Consider the following 14,752-nt stretch of genomic DNA (forward strand, 5'->3'; position numbering starts at 1 on the left):
TTTACTAATGGAGTCTTTGGTCCTTGCTCACTTTCAACGCTTCACCTTATTCTGAAATAACTGTCTTCTGTACCAGGCAATGCTTTATTTGATCTCCCTGGATGGAGAACAGTGTCTGGGTTGCTGAAGGAGAAACCAGAGTGATCTCCTAGGAATACATTCTTGGTCAAAACCTGTCCTTATGGAACCCACCACCACAATTGCCCTGCTGTGTGAAGGATGCTGTTGTGTAAGGCTGGTGAGCACCATGCCATTGGGACATTGCAAGGAAAAGTTGTATCATTAAAAAAAAAAAATGCAGTTGGGGTTGGAGAGATTTGTCATTGGTAAAAGCAAATGCACAAGAGCAGAGAACCGAATTCTGTTCCTAGCATCCACACCAGGGAGCTCATAACCCCCTGTAACTCAAGACTCAGGGGACCCAACACCCTCTTCTGGACTCTCTGAGTACCTTCACCCACACTTACATATTTCCCTCCCACCACCCCCACACATGATTTTTAAAAATTAAGTGTAGAGTTTACCACTTACAAAACTGACCTAACAACTGATAAGTGTATGGGGCTGCCCAAGGTTTAGGATTTGGAGACAATTACCATCCTTCTGATGATGGGCTAGGCAAAGAGTAAGAGGATACTAAATTCTTTGATTATTCTGAAAGACTGTGTTGTGGATATAAACATGTTTTTGTTTTGGTCCCACGTGTGGGATGTGGGACTGATTCGGGTGATCCACAGCAGCAGACCATTTGCTTCCTGTGGGCTCTGAGCTCTTTGCCAGCTGCAGATAGTTTAAATCTGAGGTCTCTGTAGAGAGAATAACTGCCAGAGCCCAGAGAGTGTGGAGCTCAGAAAAAGATCAAAGTTGCTCCTGCTTCTCTCTTGATGCTCCTGGTTGCTGTTTTGAGTCAAGAAGTTGGAGATCTCCTAAAACAAGAATTGGACTGGCTCCAAGGAACCCAATGACCCTAACCAGCAGGAAGCAGCTAAGAGAACTGCACTCCTCTCCCACTCACTAACCCTTTTTTCTCTCCTACCTAGTGTTGGGGTGTTGGAAGGGATTGGGGTGGAGTTGGGAGAAAAAAACTGTAAGAAATGTAAATCAAAGAGTTTTGCCATGGAGTTTTGTGACAGTATATGATACTGTTTTTATTAACATATAGCATGCAAACAAAATAAATGTGCATTCTATCTATGAAAGGCTCAATGAATTATTACATAATGAATACACTTGTGTAATAGTAAAAAAAGAAAGAAAGAAAGAAAAAGAAAAGAAAAAAAGAATTAGCTTCTCTCATGCTCTCAGTAAGTCTGGCTTTGCCTATTCCAAAAAGTATACTAGATCTTTGTTGTTGTTCTTAAGACATGTATATTTTGTGTGTAAGTGTTTTGCCTGTATGGATGTAATTGTGTCATATGCACGCCTGGTACCAGAGGAGGCCAGAAGGTGCCCAAATGCCCTAGAACTGTAGTCACACGTAGTTATGTAAATAGCCATGTACTGGGAACTAACCCTCAGTCCTCTGGAAAAGCACTGTGTTCTTAACCATTGAGCCACCTCTCCAGTCCCTGCTGTTTAACAGAAAACTCTGCCAACAGTTAGATATGAAACCCAGAGCTTCACAAGTTCTTGAACAGCACTGTAAGCTACTCACCTGGTCCAGTAATGAAATTCTTGGGCACTAAGGCTGTCAACTTCGTCTGTTTGTTTTTTGGACATTTCACAGAGCACAGGTTGGTCTCAGTCTCAATATCTAGCTGAAGATAACACTGAACTTATCTTCCATCCTCCACAGGGCTACTAGGCTACTGGGATTATAGGTGTTTGCCACCATACTTGGCTTAGCTTTGCTTTTTATAAATATATTTTACATATATATTATTGCAGAAAAATATACACACATATATAAATACACACACAAAACTAACAATATAATAAACTTTTTATAGCTTCAACAACTACTTATTAGGCACCTTTAAACTTTCTTTATTGCTTTGGCCCATGCCCTACCCTGTCTACCCAGACATGTTTATTTTTAGTACCTGTGCTTGCATAGTCATATGCGTACACATGAATCTACAATTCAAAACGTTTTATTAATTATGTGTGTGAGGGGGCATGTGCAATGTGCATAGGGGTGCCCAAAGAAACTGGAGACATCCTATTAGTCTCCCCCGGGGCCTCAGAGCTGGAGCTATAGGTTGTTGCAAGCAACTCAATGTGGGTGATGGGAATTCAACTAAGTGGGAAAACAGCAATGCTCTTGACTGCTGCGCCATCTCTCCAGCCCCAAACTTTCTTTTATTTAAACTTATATCTGTGTGTGCCTGCTTGTCTCTATGTGCACCACTTGCAAGCAGTGCCTACAGAGGCTGAAGGAGGGCGTTAGATTCCTTAGAACTGGACGTACAGGCAATTTGGAACCACTGAATACAGATACTGGGAACCAAACTTGGGTCCTCTATACAAGCAGTGAGTGCTGATGGTCACTGAACCATTTCTGCAGTTTCAAAGCTGCTACAGTCGCTCTCTTTTTTTTCAGACAGGGTTTATTACTTAGCTTTGGATAGCCTGGAGCTCCCTATGTAGACCAGGCTGGTTCTGAACTCACAGAGATCACCAGCCTTTGCCTCCCAAATGCTGGGCTTAAAGGTATATGCCACTATTCCTGGCTTAGGAAGCTACAAGTCTTAAATGTACACTTTAAATTTTTACACTCAGGCCCTGTGCAAGAGCAATATGTGCTCTTAACCAGCAAACCGTCTCTGCAGCCCTCATCCTCTTCTTGAAAGCAATGAACCCAGATGGGTTTCTAAGTGTAGTTAATCTTGTCAGTTTGACTTAAGAGATGAACTTATAATTGTACCAACCCTCTGTCTGTATCTGAGGATATTTCTAGGCCTGGTCAGTCATGAGGGCTCTGCCATAAATGGTTTAATGTACCTGTGTACTCTGTGTGAAGGCAACTGGGACTTGGTACATATGTGAAAGGAGCGAGACAGTCGACCTGGGGAGAAGAAACAGCACCAAACATGTGGCTTTGAAGACTCATTTTTCTTTGACCTTTTTAGGTCTGTCTTCTCTTTGCTCTCTGGCCTCCAGGATGTGAAAGCATACCTCTGGCATTAACTCCCCCCCAACCCCCTCAAAAACACTGCCTTGCTACAAGTGTAAAAGCCAGCCAACCATCAACTGGATCTTCTGCAAACACGAGGCAAAACTCAGGGTTTCTCCCTAAGTTGATTACCTTGAGTGTTTTCTCACAGTAATGCAAATGGTGGGCAACACTAGGAGCATAAATTTGTTTTCTTTTGTCTTTAACCAAAATAAGTGTGCACAGTGGCGCACACCTGTGATCCCAGCATTCAGGGAGGCAGAGGCAGGTGGATTTCTGAGTTAGAGGCCAGCCTGGTCTACAGAGTGAGTCCAAGAAAGCCAAGGTGACACAGAGAAACCCTATCTCAAAAAACAAAAACAACCATAACAACAGGAACAACAAAAGATCCACAAGAAAAAAACATTTGGACTCAATGGGAGAGCAGTGTCTGAGTCAGCACACCTCCTCCAACAGGGCTACTCTTCCTAATCCTTCTATTCCTTTCAAGCAGTTCCACTCGCTGGTAACTAAGCATTCAAATATATGAGCCTCTGAGGACCATTCTCATTCAGATCACCACAGATTCCTGGCTGCTGGACAAGGTCAGGGGGACAGTGCTGGGAAAGCTGCTCTTCCCAGCAGAGTTCCTGGGGAAGAGCGCCAGAGACCAGGAGTAAAGAGAAGATTGACAGGTGCTGGATAGGCAGGATGGGAGCCTCCTAAAGCTGTTATGGGCAGTTACAGAGTTGGCTCTGGTTGCCCAGCATTGGGATTCCACACAGCCAAACATGTGCTCAGGCACAACTACCAAGGCTTTTACTTCAGAAATGTTTTCAACTGTACACTGTCACTTCAATGCCTCCTCTAGCCCTAGAGTTCTTGCTCCAACCCTGAACCCTTGAGTATTTTGCTTTATATAATGTTATTAAATACATAGAGATGTTTTATCAGTGTCAGTTTTACTATTGCATAAGGACCTATTTTGCTTTAAATCTAAAATACCATTTTGAACTATAATCTACTGTTCTCTGGAACAATTATTTTTAGTCTGGCTATGTTGTTTTTAATCTGGCTATGTACCTTACCATTTTCCCTTTAAATATGCACACACATAGTTATGTGACCGCCATTGTGCTCCCATGGCTGCAGCAGTAGGCAGTCTGAGGCAGGAAGAGTCACCATGGACAGCTCCCGCTGAGGTGCTGACAGGCTAGGCATGGCTCTTGGGGAGGAAGGAGGCGCAGCAGGGAGGGAGCCAGTGTGCCGCAGCTTGGGGAAGCAGCAGGACACCAGAGCTTGGGGATGAACCACTACAGCTGCTCCGGGCACTTTCCCCACCATTGGCCACGCGCGGGGTCAGCCGCTTTGATTACCACCTTGGCCTGCGGGCAGCTGCAGTACGAAAGCCATACATTATCCACTAATAAAGGACTTTATGGCTCTGCCTCCACAGGTCAGTATACAATGGATTACTTACTGCTTCCATGTTTCCATCTTTTTGGCGCATTCTAACATACATCATGGCACTCTCAACATTCTGTTGTAGCCTCCTACCAACTTAAACGATAGACACTTGTAATCTAATTCACCATAATGCTTAGAGAATGTATTTTTAATCACATTCTAGGTTATATGGCAAGTACTTTATCTAATTTCAGCATGTCACACTGAGACAGGTTCTATTTTTTAAAAAATAGAAATTAAAGAGAACCTGTTACAAAGCATTTGGTGCAAATCTCCCGCCTATGCTGATGCCCCATTTAAAGGTGTGAAAAAACAAACTATCCCTCTGAAAGTGGGAGAGAATGAGCATACAGTTCACAACAATCCAAAATCAATCCACACTCCAGCTGTCAACAAACGTCACTTTGTGTATTTTTCACTGTAAACACTTTTCCTATCAGAGACATCGTGTTTGAAAAACAGTATCTTTATTTACTTGAGCCAGAAACAACTGCCACACACATTCAGATGTGCTACAAGACTAGGGAGTGTATAATACAATGTTTGAGGCTAGAAGTAAACAGGCCAGAATGGCATGGAATGAGGGAAATTGTAACGTACATTTCAACACGTATTACATGAAGCCATGGAGATTCCCTTCTGCTGAGTATCATCAAGGAACACATTTCATATGATATACTCATATCCATGAACCATATATACATGAGTGTATTAGCCAATATACTGCAGACTGTTCAGCTGTATCACTGTATGTGCCATTGGCCTCTCCCAAACTCTACATAAGTGTTACAAAGGTCCCCAGACGGAGACTGATGCCCACTGATAGGCAGTATTACAATATTCATCTCCTGGCATGCAGATTTCGACAAATGACGGGAATGTGGGCTTTAACATCTCTCTCAAAAATTAACATACAGGTTCTATAGTGATGATTTTCCTTGACCAAGGATTTTTGAAACCTAGCTGGCAATTCTGTGGAAAGGTTTCACATATACAAGAGATGTTCACTCAATGATCTGTTTAATGGACGATACCTACCAGAAACACATTTGGCCTTTATGGGAATTTTATCAGGATTTCTTCTTTCCCACAAAGCATCATGAGGATGAAGGATGGCAAACAGGATCTCTCTGACGGTTTTCTAAAAAGACAATCTCTTTGTCTCAACCACCTTTTAAAGTAAACTGTGGGTCTGCACTATTACAAACAGATCATGCAGATCTCTCTTTCATAACACTAGCGAGATGGCAGAAGCATGTTAAGAGGACCACAGCTCCCTGGACAAAGCACTTCCTAAGCCACAGTGCCCTTCTCTGCACAGCTCCCGAACATGCTAGAGGCTATCTGCTCTCAGGCCAACCATGGACGGGCACCCAGGTAGAGTTTGCTGCAAGATAGTTGGATATAAATCAATACATAACACACCTCTGTATTCCACTAAAGAGCTTAGCACAGGGCTCACTAACAGAAATGGACTGCAAACACAGGCTGATGAGCGCAGTAAGGAAAGTACATCTTGGAGAGCACTTAGCACTCCGTTTCCTGGACTTTGGGCCTCTGTGGGAAGAATTTGTGCTGAGCAACTTTTTACACAGAAACATTTCCCACAGTATTACCTGTTTTCAGAGTCTTCCCTGTGCTAATTCAAATGTTTCCTGAGGTCTGACTTACAGTATGTGGTTCTTTCAGAAACACAGTGATTACATCTGTACGAGTGAAGGTCTGATAGCCAGTAAGTTTCCCACATAACATTATTCATGTGCTCTGACCAGAGTTACTGATGTTCAGTCTGCCGACTGGAAAAGGCAGTGTAGATTACTCTCAGGGTTCCGAAGTGGTGCAAGTTCTTTAATGCAAAGAGACTAGACACCTTTTAAAGGGTTCTCTGCTGACATTATACTCACCTATGTGCTTAGGGCTACTCACCTATGTGACTTCTTTCATGTACAGCGACAGATGGCTTATGGTGGACATACTTCCTACTGTATTTACAATCATAGGGTTTCTCAGTTTTGAGTTTTCAGGTGGACACGGAGGTTTGTCTTGAGTGTTTTCTGCACATAAACAACATTCATGGAGATGTCCCCATTGTGCCTTCTTTGGTATGCAGTAAGGAATGACCTATGGCTAAAGGATTTTCTACATTCATAGGGTTTCTCATAGGGTGTGAATTACCGAGTGACCGCTGAGATATGACATCTGGAGAAAGGTTTTTGTACATACACCAAACCAGGTTGTATGTGTTTTGCCGAACAATGAGTTATTTTTACATTTATATGCTCTTAACGTTTCTCACATTTGTGAGTTGTCTGATGTATCTTTGGCTGTCACCTGTGTGAATTCTCTGATGTGGACCAGCTTGAATCTGCCCACCTAACACTGATGGTTTCTCACCTCTGAAGGCCCTAATGAACACGGGCAGATGGTTAGTGGTAGAGTTGTTCCATGTCCTCCCCAGGATTTCCCACCATGTGTTCTCTGAGGCACACAGGTGTGAATTCTACTTTAAAGGCTCATCTACACACATTTCACTGATAGTGTTTTTCACCCGAGTGAGTTCTCTGATGTCTAGTGAGATGGAACTTCAAGCTAAATGATTTTCTACACTGTTTACATTCATAGGGCTTCTCACTTGTATGAATTTTCTTATGTGTGTAGAGGCTTGGACTCTGCTTATAACTTTTGCCACATACAATACACTCATAAGGTTTCTCACTTGTGTGAGTTCTCTTATGTGCATGAAGGTGGGAATTTTGCTTAAAGGATTTTCCACATACATCACATGCATAGGGTTTCTCGCCAGAATGAGTTCTCTGATGGACAGTGAGATATGACTTGAGAATAAAAGATTTCCTACATTCTTTACATTCATAGGGTTTCTCACCTGTGTGAATTCTTATGTGTGTGTAGAGGCTGGTCCTCTGCTTGAAACTTTTCCCACATGTATCACATGAAAAGGGTTTCTCACCTGTGTGAATTCTTTGATGCACAACAAGAAACGACTTCAGCCTAAAAGATTTGCCACATTCTTTACAGTCATACGGCTTCTCACCTGTGTGAGTTCTCTGATGCGCATTTAGGTGAGCTCTTTTGTAAAAGGCTTTTCCACAGACATTGCACACGTAGCGCTTTTCCTGTGTGTGAGCCTGCCGAGGCACAATGAGTTTTGACTGCTCACAGTCTTTACACTCATAGGTCTTCTCTGTTGTGTGATCTCTGGACTGCGAGTGGACATCTGGTGTACGGTAAAAGGATTTCCCGCATGTGTTACATGCATGCACTCTCTCATATCTGTGAGGCGGCTCAAGCTGGTGGAGGGCTGACTTACTAATTGTCTTTGCAGATATATTGCACTCATGGGATTTCTCCCCACTGCGAGGGTTCTGCTGAACACTGCAATTGAATTTTAAGCACACAGTTTTCCCATACACATTCCTTCCATCCCCTATGATTCTCTGCTGAACGCTTTTTTCTGATTTCTGACAAATGTATTTCTCTTCGTCATTACATAATGATGAAGGCTCTTCTCCCGTACCCAAGCTCTGATGTTTTGGAAGCTTTGATCGTATATTTAGCATCGGCTCACAATTATTACCTTTATAATACTTCTTTTCTTTGTGTGTTTTTAAATGCTGTGTGAGATGAAAATTTTTATAGAACAATTTCCCACATACTTTGCATTCAAAAGTCTGCTCCCGTACCTGAGTACCCCCTTGGGAAGGAAGAGCTAACTTCTCTATTCCTTTCCCGTAGTCCCTCAGCTTCCTGGAGGGAGCCCTCCTAGGGAATGTGCTCTGTAACCACACTGTCTCCATGTGGAAAGCTTCCCTGGGCCCACAGTACTGAGAGTGCTGTTCTTCACACTCAGTGTTCCCATACAGACAAAGAGGCTCAGGAAGTCTCGAGGACACCCTGGTGACATGGGGAAGGTCCAGTTCCTCTCCAGCCTGCACCTCTCTGGGCTCACCAGGGAGGAGCACATCACTCCACATATTACGTGCCCCAGGTCTCATTCCAGAAGTCATGCCATTCTTTACAGCCAGACTTAAAGCACGGGGTGAGCCAGTAAGTGTTTCTCCTGCTTTAGACCTCTTAGCTGATGTGCTGCTCTTGGCAATTACCAGATCGCATCCACATATCTTTTGATTGTCCTGGCTGATCTCATTCCAGGCATTCACATTCTGCGTATCTAGAAGGAAATAAAGAAATGGAAGGTTTTCTGGTTAGCACCCATACAGATCAAGTGTTTTACACTTGTCTGTTACCTAAGAATTCCTGGATGAAATGACATAGATACCTCCAGTGTTTTTCAGATACTGATGATCTTGCTCCATATATAGTAGTATGGATTCTTGAATTAACTATAACACATAGGAAGGCTACAAACATTTGGTTCTTTAAAAACCAGAGTGTACCCTCAACATTGAAAATGTGAGATTTCTGCATAGGTCTGACATTAATGACTGGCATTTTCCTACCTGTGTGAACACATACAGGCTGATTCAGAAAATCATGCTTTTCCATGCCTTTACTTGTGCTTTGGAATTCTGACTATGTTAACATTTCAAAACAAATGGAGTTTCTGTACAAATTCATTGTATGTGCTGAGCTAGAGTGATTTCTACAAAGAGAAAAGTAGAAGGCTAATTACATAGTACAATCCTAAGTACAGAAAATATAAGCCTAGAAAAATGCAAAAATGCAATCTGTGGTTCGGTTGACCTTCAAGTCCCAAGGGTCCCAAGCTCTAGATGCACCCCATCCTTGGGGTGTGCTAAGTGGCCCCCAGTTCACAAAAACTCTGTCTTCATGTATATGATTTCATTTTCTCATATTCTAATGAATCCTTTAGTATTAGTTTCAAATTAGTATCAAAACTGGATTTTCCATAAAATAATAAGCACTCTTGAGAGTCCGTGTCTATCTACACACTGAATAATAGATTTGGAAATCAGTGCTCCAAAATTAAATTAAATCAAATCAGAAGAAGGCAATAATCTTAAAATTGAATGTTCTTCAGACCTTAACTATTTTTTTTTCCTTCTTTCATTCAGGGAAGATTTTGGGGAGAGCTGATGATTCTTTAGTGACAAAATTTCTGTTTCTTAACACAATAGAGCTCTTTAGTTTGTTGATAATTTTCTTGATTCACCAGTTTGGTCCAGAATATCAAACAAGTAGACATTAGGGAACAAATAATAAGCAATAAACACATGAATAAATATTCAAAATAAGCTATAAAAACAAAGAAAGAAGAACAAGAGCTTAAATAAAATGACTGCACCAACAAATGTGTAAGAACAACCACAGACTGCATAGAATTTGTTTAGGCTAAGATAACATATTGCCAAAGTTAGAAAGGGGGAAGGAAGTTATATGTGAGGGTTTGCCCTCAATTTGCTAAGCCTAAGATAATACATGTCAAAAACAGCCAAAGATGGCAATCTTGGTTAACTTGGCTATATCTGGAATCAACTAAAACTCAAGCAGCTGCACATGTCTGTGAGGGATTTTCTTGACTGGATCATTTGAGAAGACCCACACTAAATTTTAGCCAAACTGTCTGGTGGCCTAAATGAAAGGTCATGGTAAAAGGAGGCTTTTGCTTTTTGCTGCTTGCCCTCACTCTCACTGGCAAGTACAGCTATCCTGCTGCTGAGGCATTATTTCACTGGTTTAAGAACCTACTTTAGGATTCCAATGAAGATTGAAGACAGCAGCTTTCTTAGAGCCTTCAGATTCCAGCACATTGGTACTGCTGAACAGCTCAAACTGACTGAATAGTACCAAAATCTTGGCCTTTCTGTTGGGATAGCCTTTGTTGGACTACCTGAGTCACAGCCTGTAATCCATTCCCGTAAATCCCGTGCCTGTGCATGTGCCTGTGTTCTATCAGTTTTTTTCCTTTAGGAAACCCTGACTAACACGAGTGGTATGCATTTATTTGAAAGAGCTTTCCTTGCAGACTGTACACACTACCTGCTGGATGAGTAAGAACACTTATACTCAAGTTTGGGACATGAGAAAATGGAAAAAAGAGCTCAACACAGCCACCATTTGATGAGCTTCCTCAACCTGGCCTCCTTGTCCAGGGTGCATTCACTGACCTGGGAAGCTCTGGTTTGGGGCATCTTCTTTCTTCCATGGCTCAGCTTCCTGCTCCAACTTCAGGATCAACTCAGGTTTGAGATCACACTGATCTATTAATAGGAAATATTATACAAGTTTTGGCTAACTGCCAAGTTAGGTACATTAAATAATAACAATGCACCAGGTTGGAGAGATGGTTTGGAGGTTAAGAACACTGGTCGCTCTTGCCGATGACTTAGGTTTAATTTCCAGCACACAAATGGAGGTTTCCAACTGTTTCCAGCCTTAGTTCCAGGGGACCCAAAATGCTGTCTTTTGGCCTCCAAAGGCCGATCCCAGAAGACTGCTGGCCAACAGCCAGGTTGGAAAGGCAAGCTTCTGGTTCCATGAGTCTCCCTCAAAGACAGAAGGGGCAGTCTCCTGTGGCCTCCTCACATGCAAACAGTCAGGCAAGCCTCACAAACAGATGTACATGGACCACACACAACAAAACATACACCCAGACACCCGAACCCCACGGTCAGACATAAAACAAAATAAAACAAAACAAAAACACTGAAAGTAAAAACCAGTCATGAATGATGAACTGTTAAAAACAATCAAAACCAAACAAAAAAAACTTAAAGATGCAATGCAACAAAACACCAACAACACCTACACCACTATTAAGTCATGTAGTAAGATGTGCTAAGAGCAGCAAAAGGGAAGCAGTAAGTTCCTACAAAAAAGAAGTAAATGAATGAGAAACAGAGAAGGGATAAAACACCAGAGCAAGATTAGAACAAGAAGTAACATCAGTGAGAGCACAAAGGTAAAAACTGGCTCAATCAAGCACAAAACCAAAAGAGAAGTAACAGGAAGAGGTTTCTGTGTGTCTGTGTTCATTCTGTCTTAATTATTTTGAGACAGGTGTAGCTTTGGCTGGCTTAGACTGACCATGTAGACCAGCCTGGCCTCAAACTCACATAACTCTCCTTGCCTCTGCCTCCCAAGTGCCAGAATCAAAGGTATGGACGACCATGCCCTCTATATAGGAAGAGTTTTTAAAAAGATAAATACAAAACTTTAGTTTCCATTGTTCAACCTGACAGTGCTGATGCTCTGCCTGTCCTCTGCTGCTTCTCACTGTGCTGAGAGCTCAGGCTCCTCCTCTCCAGTGAGGCAGAAGAGAGCCGAGTTCTAGAAAGGAGCTGCTCATTGAGCCTAACATTGTAAGACAGATCACTGTCACAGATATGAACAACTACAATGAGCCAATTAAAATACAAGCAGGGGCTGGATGTGGTGGTGCACACCTGTAATCCCAGCGCTGGGGAGGCAGAGGCAGGTGGATCTCTGTGAGTTCAAGACCAGCCTGGTCTACAGAGTGAGTTCCAGGACTATGTAGAGACCCTACCTCAACACCCACATATTCGAGACGGATGGATGGACAGACAGACAGACACACACACATTAAATATGGGCCTGGACAAACGGCTCAGTGATTAAGAAAACTTGCTGCTCTTGCCGAGGACCTATATTCGATTCCAGCAGTATGCTGGCTAACGACTGTCTGTAACTCCAGTTCCAGAGGATCCATTGTCCTCTTTCTGATCCCCTTGGGTACTGCATGTACATGGCGCACACATACATGGAGGCAGAATACCCACACATACACAAACATAAAATCTTAAGAAAATATAAACAGACTGAAGGTTAAGTTCAGTGCTGGGCGCTTACTTGTACTGCACAGACCCAATCTGGTTACTAGCACAGAAAAACAACCCTTGGAAGTGTTCCTGTCTTTACCAAAAAGGACTAAGCTCCTACCGGGACTACTGTGGCCCTCTACTCACTCAAGGACGCCAGGCTGCTGTAGGTCTCCAGCATCACGTCCCTGTAGAGCTTCCTCTGAGCAGCATCCAGGTCCTGCCACTCCTCCCAGGAGAAGTCCACAGACACATCCTCAAATGACACCAGCCCCTGCAGTGAAACAACTCTGCTCAGCCTTGGGTCAGAGACAGGAAGACAGCAGGTCACGTCTCTCCACAGACAGGAATACAGCAGGTCACGTCTCTCCACAAGCATCGTTTACACAAGATGTACATGTAAGCTTTCTTATCAGGGAAGAAAAACCATCTGCAAAATGCCTTATAAACATACTAATTTAGTAATGATGAGATACAAAGGCAGAAAACAAATGTAAGCAATTGATAATCGTTTCGTTTCCCACTCAAATACATCTCTGACTCCAACAACTACAATAACAAGGGGTCAATGTTGTACATAGGTTATTTATAAAGAAGTACAGTCATAAGCACCCATACACGCCCATCGAAAATTTAGAAGAACTGCTAGATCCAACAGAAACAACTATCTCTAGCATCCTATATAGACAAGCAGAGCCAGTGAAAATTGGTTAGCTCAACACCTTGACATTTTGAAAGTTCATCCCATGAAAGAAGAAACAGGAGGGTGGTAAGGTGAAGCCAGAGGGGAAGAATCACTTCATAATTCCCGGACGGGAAATACACCAATGCACTAAGAATACAGACTGGAAGCCATGCAATATGGTAAGCTCCACAGAGCCTACCTTCAGAAGGGGGGCCAATAGCTGGTGGCCAATCAGTGATACACAGGCAGATGAAAGAGGTTAAATAGGAGGTTGGGAACTCATCACAGAAGGAAACACAAAGAAAAACAGAAAATAAAAAGAGTAGGAATTTCAGGAATTTTTGTGATCTTTGATAAAAATACCAGTTTGTTTCCAAGCTATCGACGTAAGCAATTACATAGGAACTGATGCTTTGACTAGGTGACAGGAAAGAAGGCAGACAATTTGTGGGAAGAAAAAAATAGAACTTTTTACCCACAAGAATCTGCTTCCTGATTTCTTTTGGGACACTTGCAAAATTAAGGTGGTATGTACAGAACCAGGGCAGAACACATGCCTCCATTCCCACCTCACTTCAACTGAGTCACGACTAACTGGCACTGTGTAAGGTAACACTTGCACGGATCTGCCATCTCTGATTACATAAGTTGGTACCTAGTGCCTGGTTTAGACAAAAAGCAGCATTTGAGAGCTGTGAAGAAGAAACTGCTATTTTCTGAGCACAAAACATCGGTGAGGTAGGCTTTCATTCATCACCAGCAAACTTCCTGAGGAACACAATGAGAAGTTCCTACAGGAGAGACCTGAGCTTGGAAGATCACAGCCCAGGTACAGAAGCACAGCCTCATCTGGGAAGGTGTCCAATCTTCAGGGTTAAGGCTATTCACCACATTTGCCTAAGACTTCAAGACTCTAGGAAGATGATGCCTCTCAAGGTTCGTCCCTTCAGCTTAATGCCATCTGTTATACTATGTGTGGGGTAGGTTGAAGTTTGTCTCTAAGTGCCAGATATCTGCAACAAGGGTAGTCATAGTGAGCGGGGTTTTTTGTTTGTTTGTTTTGAGACAGGTTTTCTCTTTGTAGCTCTGACTGTCTTGAAACTCAGTTTGTAGACCAGGCTGGCTTTGAACTCAGAGATTCACCTGCTTCTGCCTCCCAGAGTGTAGGATTAAAGGTGTGTGCCACCACACCCAGCTTATCATCATGGGTGTTCAATGAATTCCTGGCATCATTTTAGGACACACGATTATAAGGATAAAGTGCTAAAAAGATGGTACTTTGGATGCGCTGGCATACGTGTGTGGAAGAGGAGGAGTCCAGGACATGCTGGACACAGTACCTAAGAAAACATCTGCAGAAGCGTTGTGCCACCTCCGATGACCTTTTGAAGCTGGCACGTGGTTTGCTGCTTTCCTCATTGACCAGCAAACTCCAGAAAGGCCACTCTGTTATGCTGTTGTAACCACAGATGCAATAGGCACCTTGCTTATGTACCGTCACTAAACTTGGAGTTGTTGCTCATCAAAACATAACCTATATTACAGCTTCTGACATCTGAGGAAATAGAAGACTGCATCCGCTAGGGAAGATCCAGGTCTGAGCAGGAAGCAGGAAACATGGGAGACAGACACCCACACATCCACACTAAACTGAATGTACGGCTTACATTGACTGGATACAAATAAGAATTCTGGGTACAGACTGTTCTGCTTTTAATTTTCAGTGAG

The 14,752-nt window shown here is 42.8% G+C and overlaps 1 protein-coding gene across 1 annotated transcript in view; it reads right to left on the reverse strand.

Annotated features, from left to right (window-relative positions):
* LOC110552183 (zinc finger protein 39-like) overlaps nucleotides 1-14,752 on the reverse strand; it is a 35,112-nt gene that overhangs the window by 15,594 nt on the left and 4,766 nt on the right. Inside the window, exons 3-5 of the mRNA XM_060365011.1 lie at nucleotides 12,487-12,613; nucleotides 10,669-10,761; nucleotides 7,094-8,750 (exon numbers count right to left, since the gene is read on the reverse strand). Of these exons, the coding sequence (XP_060220994.1) occupies nucleotides 7,094-8,750; nucleotides 10,669-10,761; nucleotides 12,487-12,613 (1,877 nt within the window). The remainder of the gene's footprint in view (nucleotides 1-7,093; nucleotides 8,751-10,668; nucleotides 10,762-12,486; nucleotides 12,614-14,752) is intronic.

This window comes from Meriones unguiculatus, chromosome 11, assembly GCF_030254825.1.
Source record: "Meriones unguiculatus strain TT.TT164.6M chromosome 11, Bangor_MerUng_6.1, whole genome shotgun sequence".
In the NCBI taxonomy this organism is placed as follows: Eukaryota; Metazoa; Chordata; class Mammalia; order Rodentia; family Muridae; genus Meriones; species Meriones unguiculatus.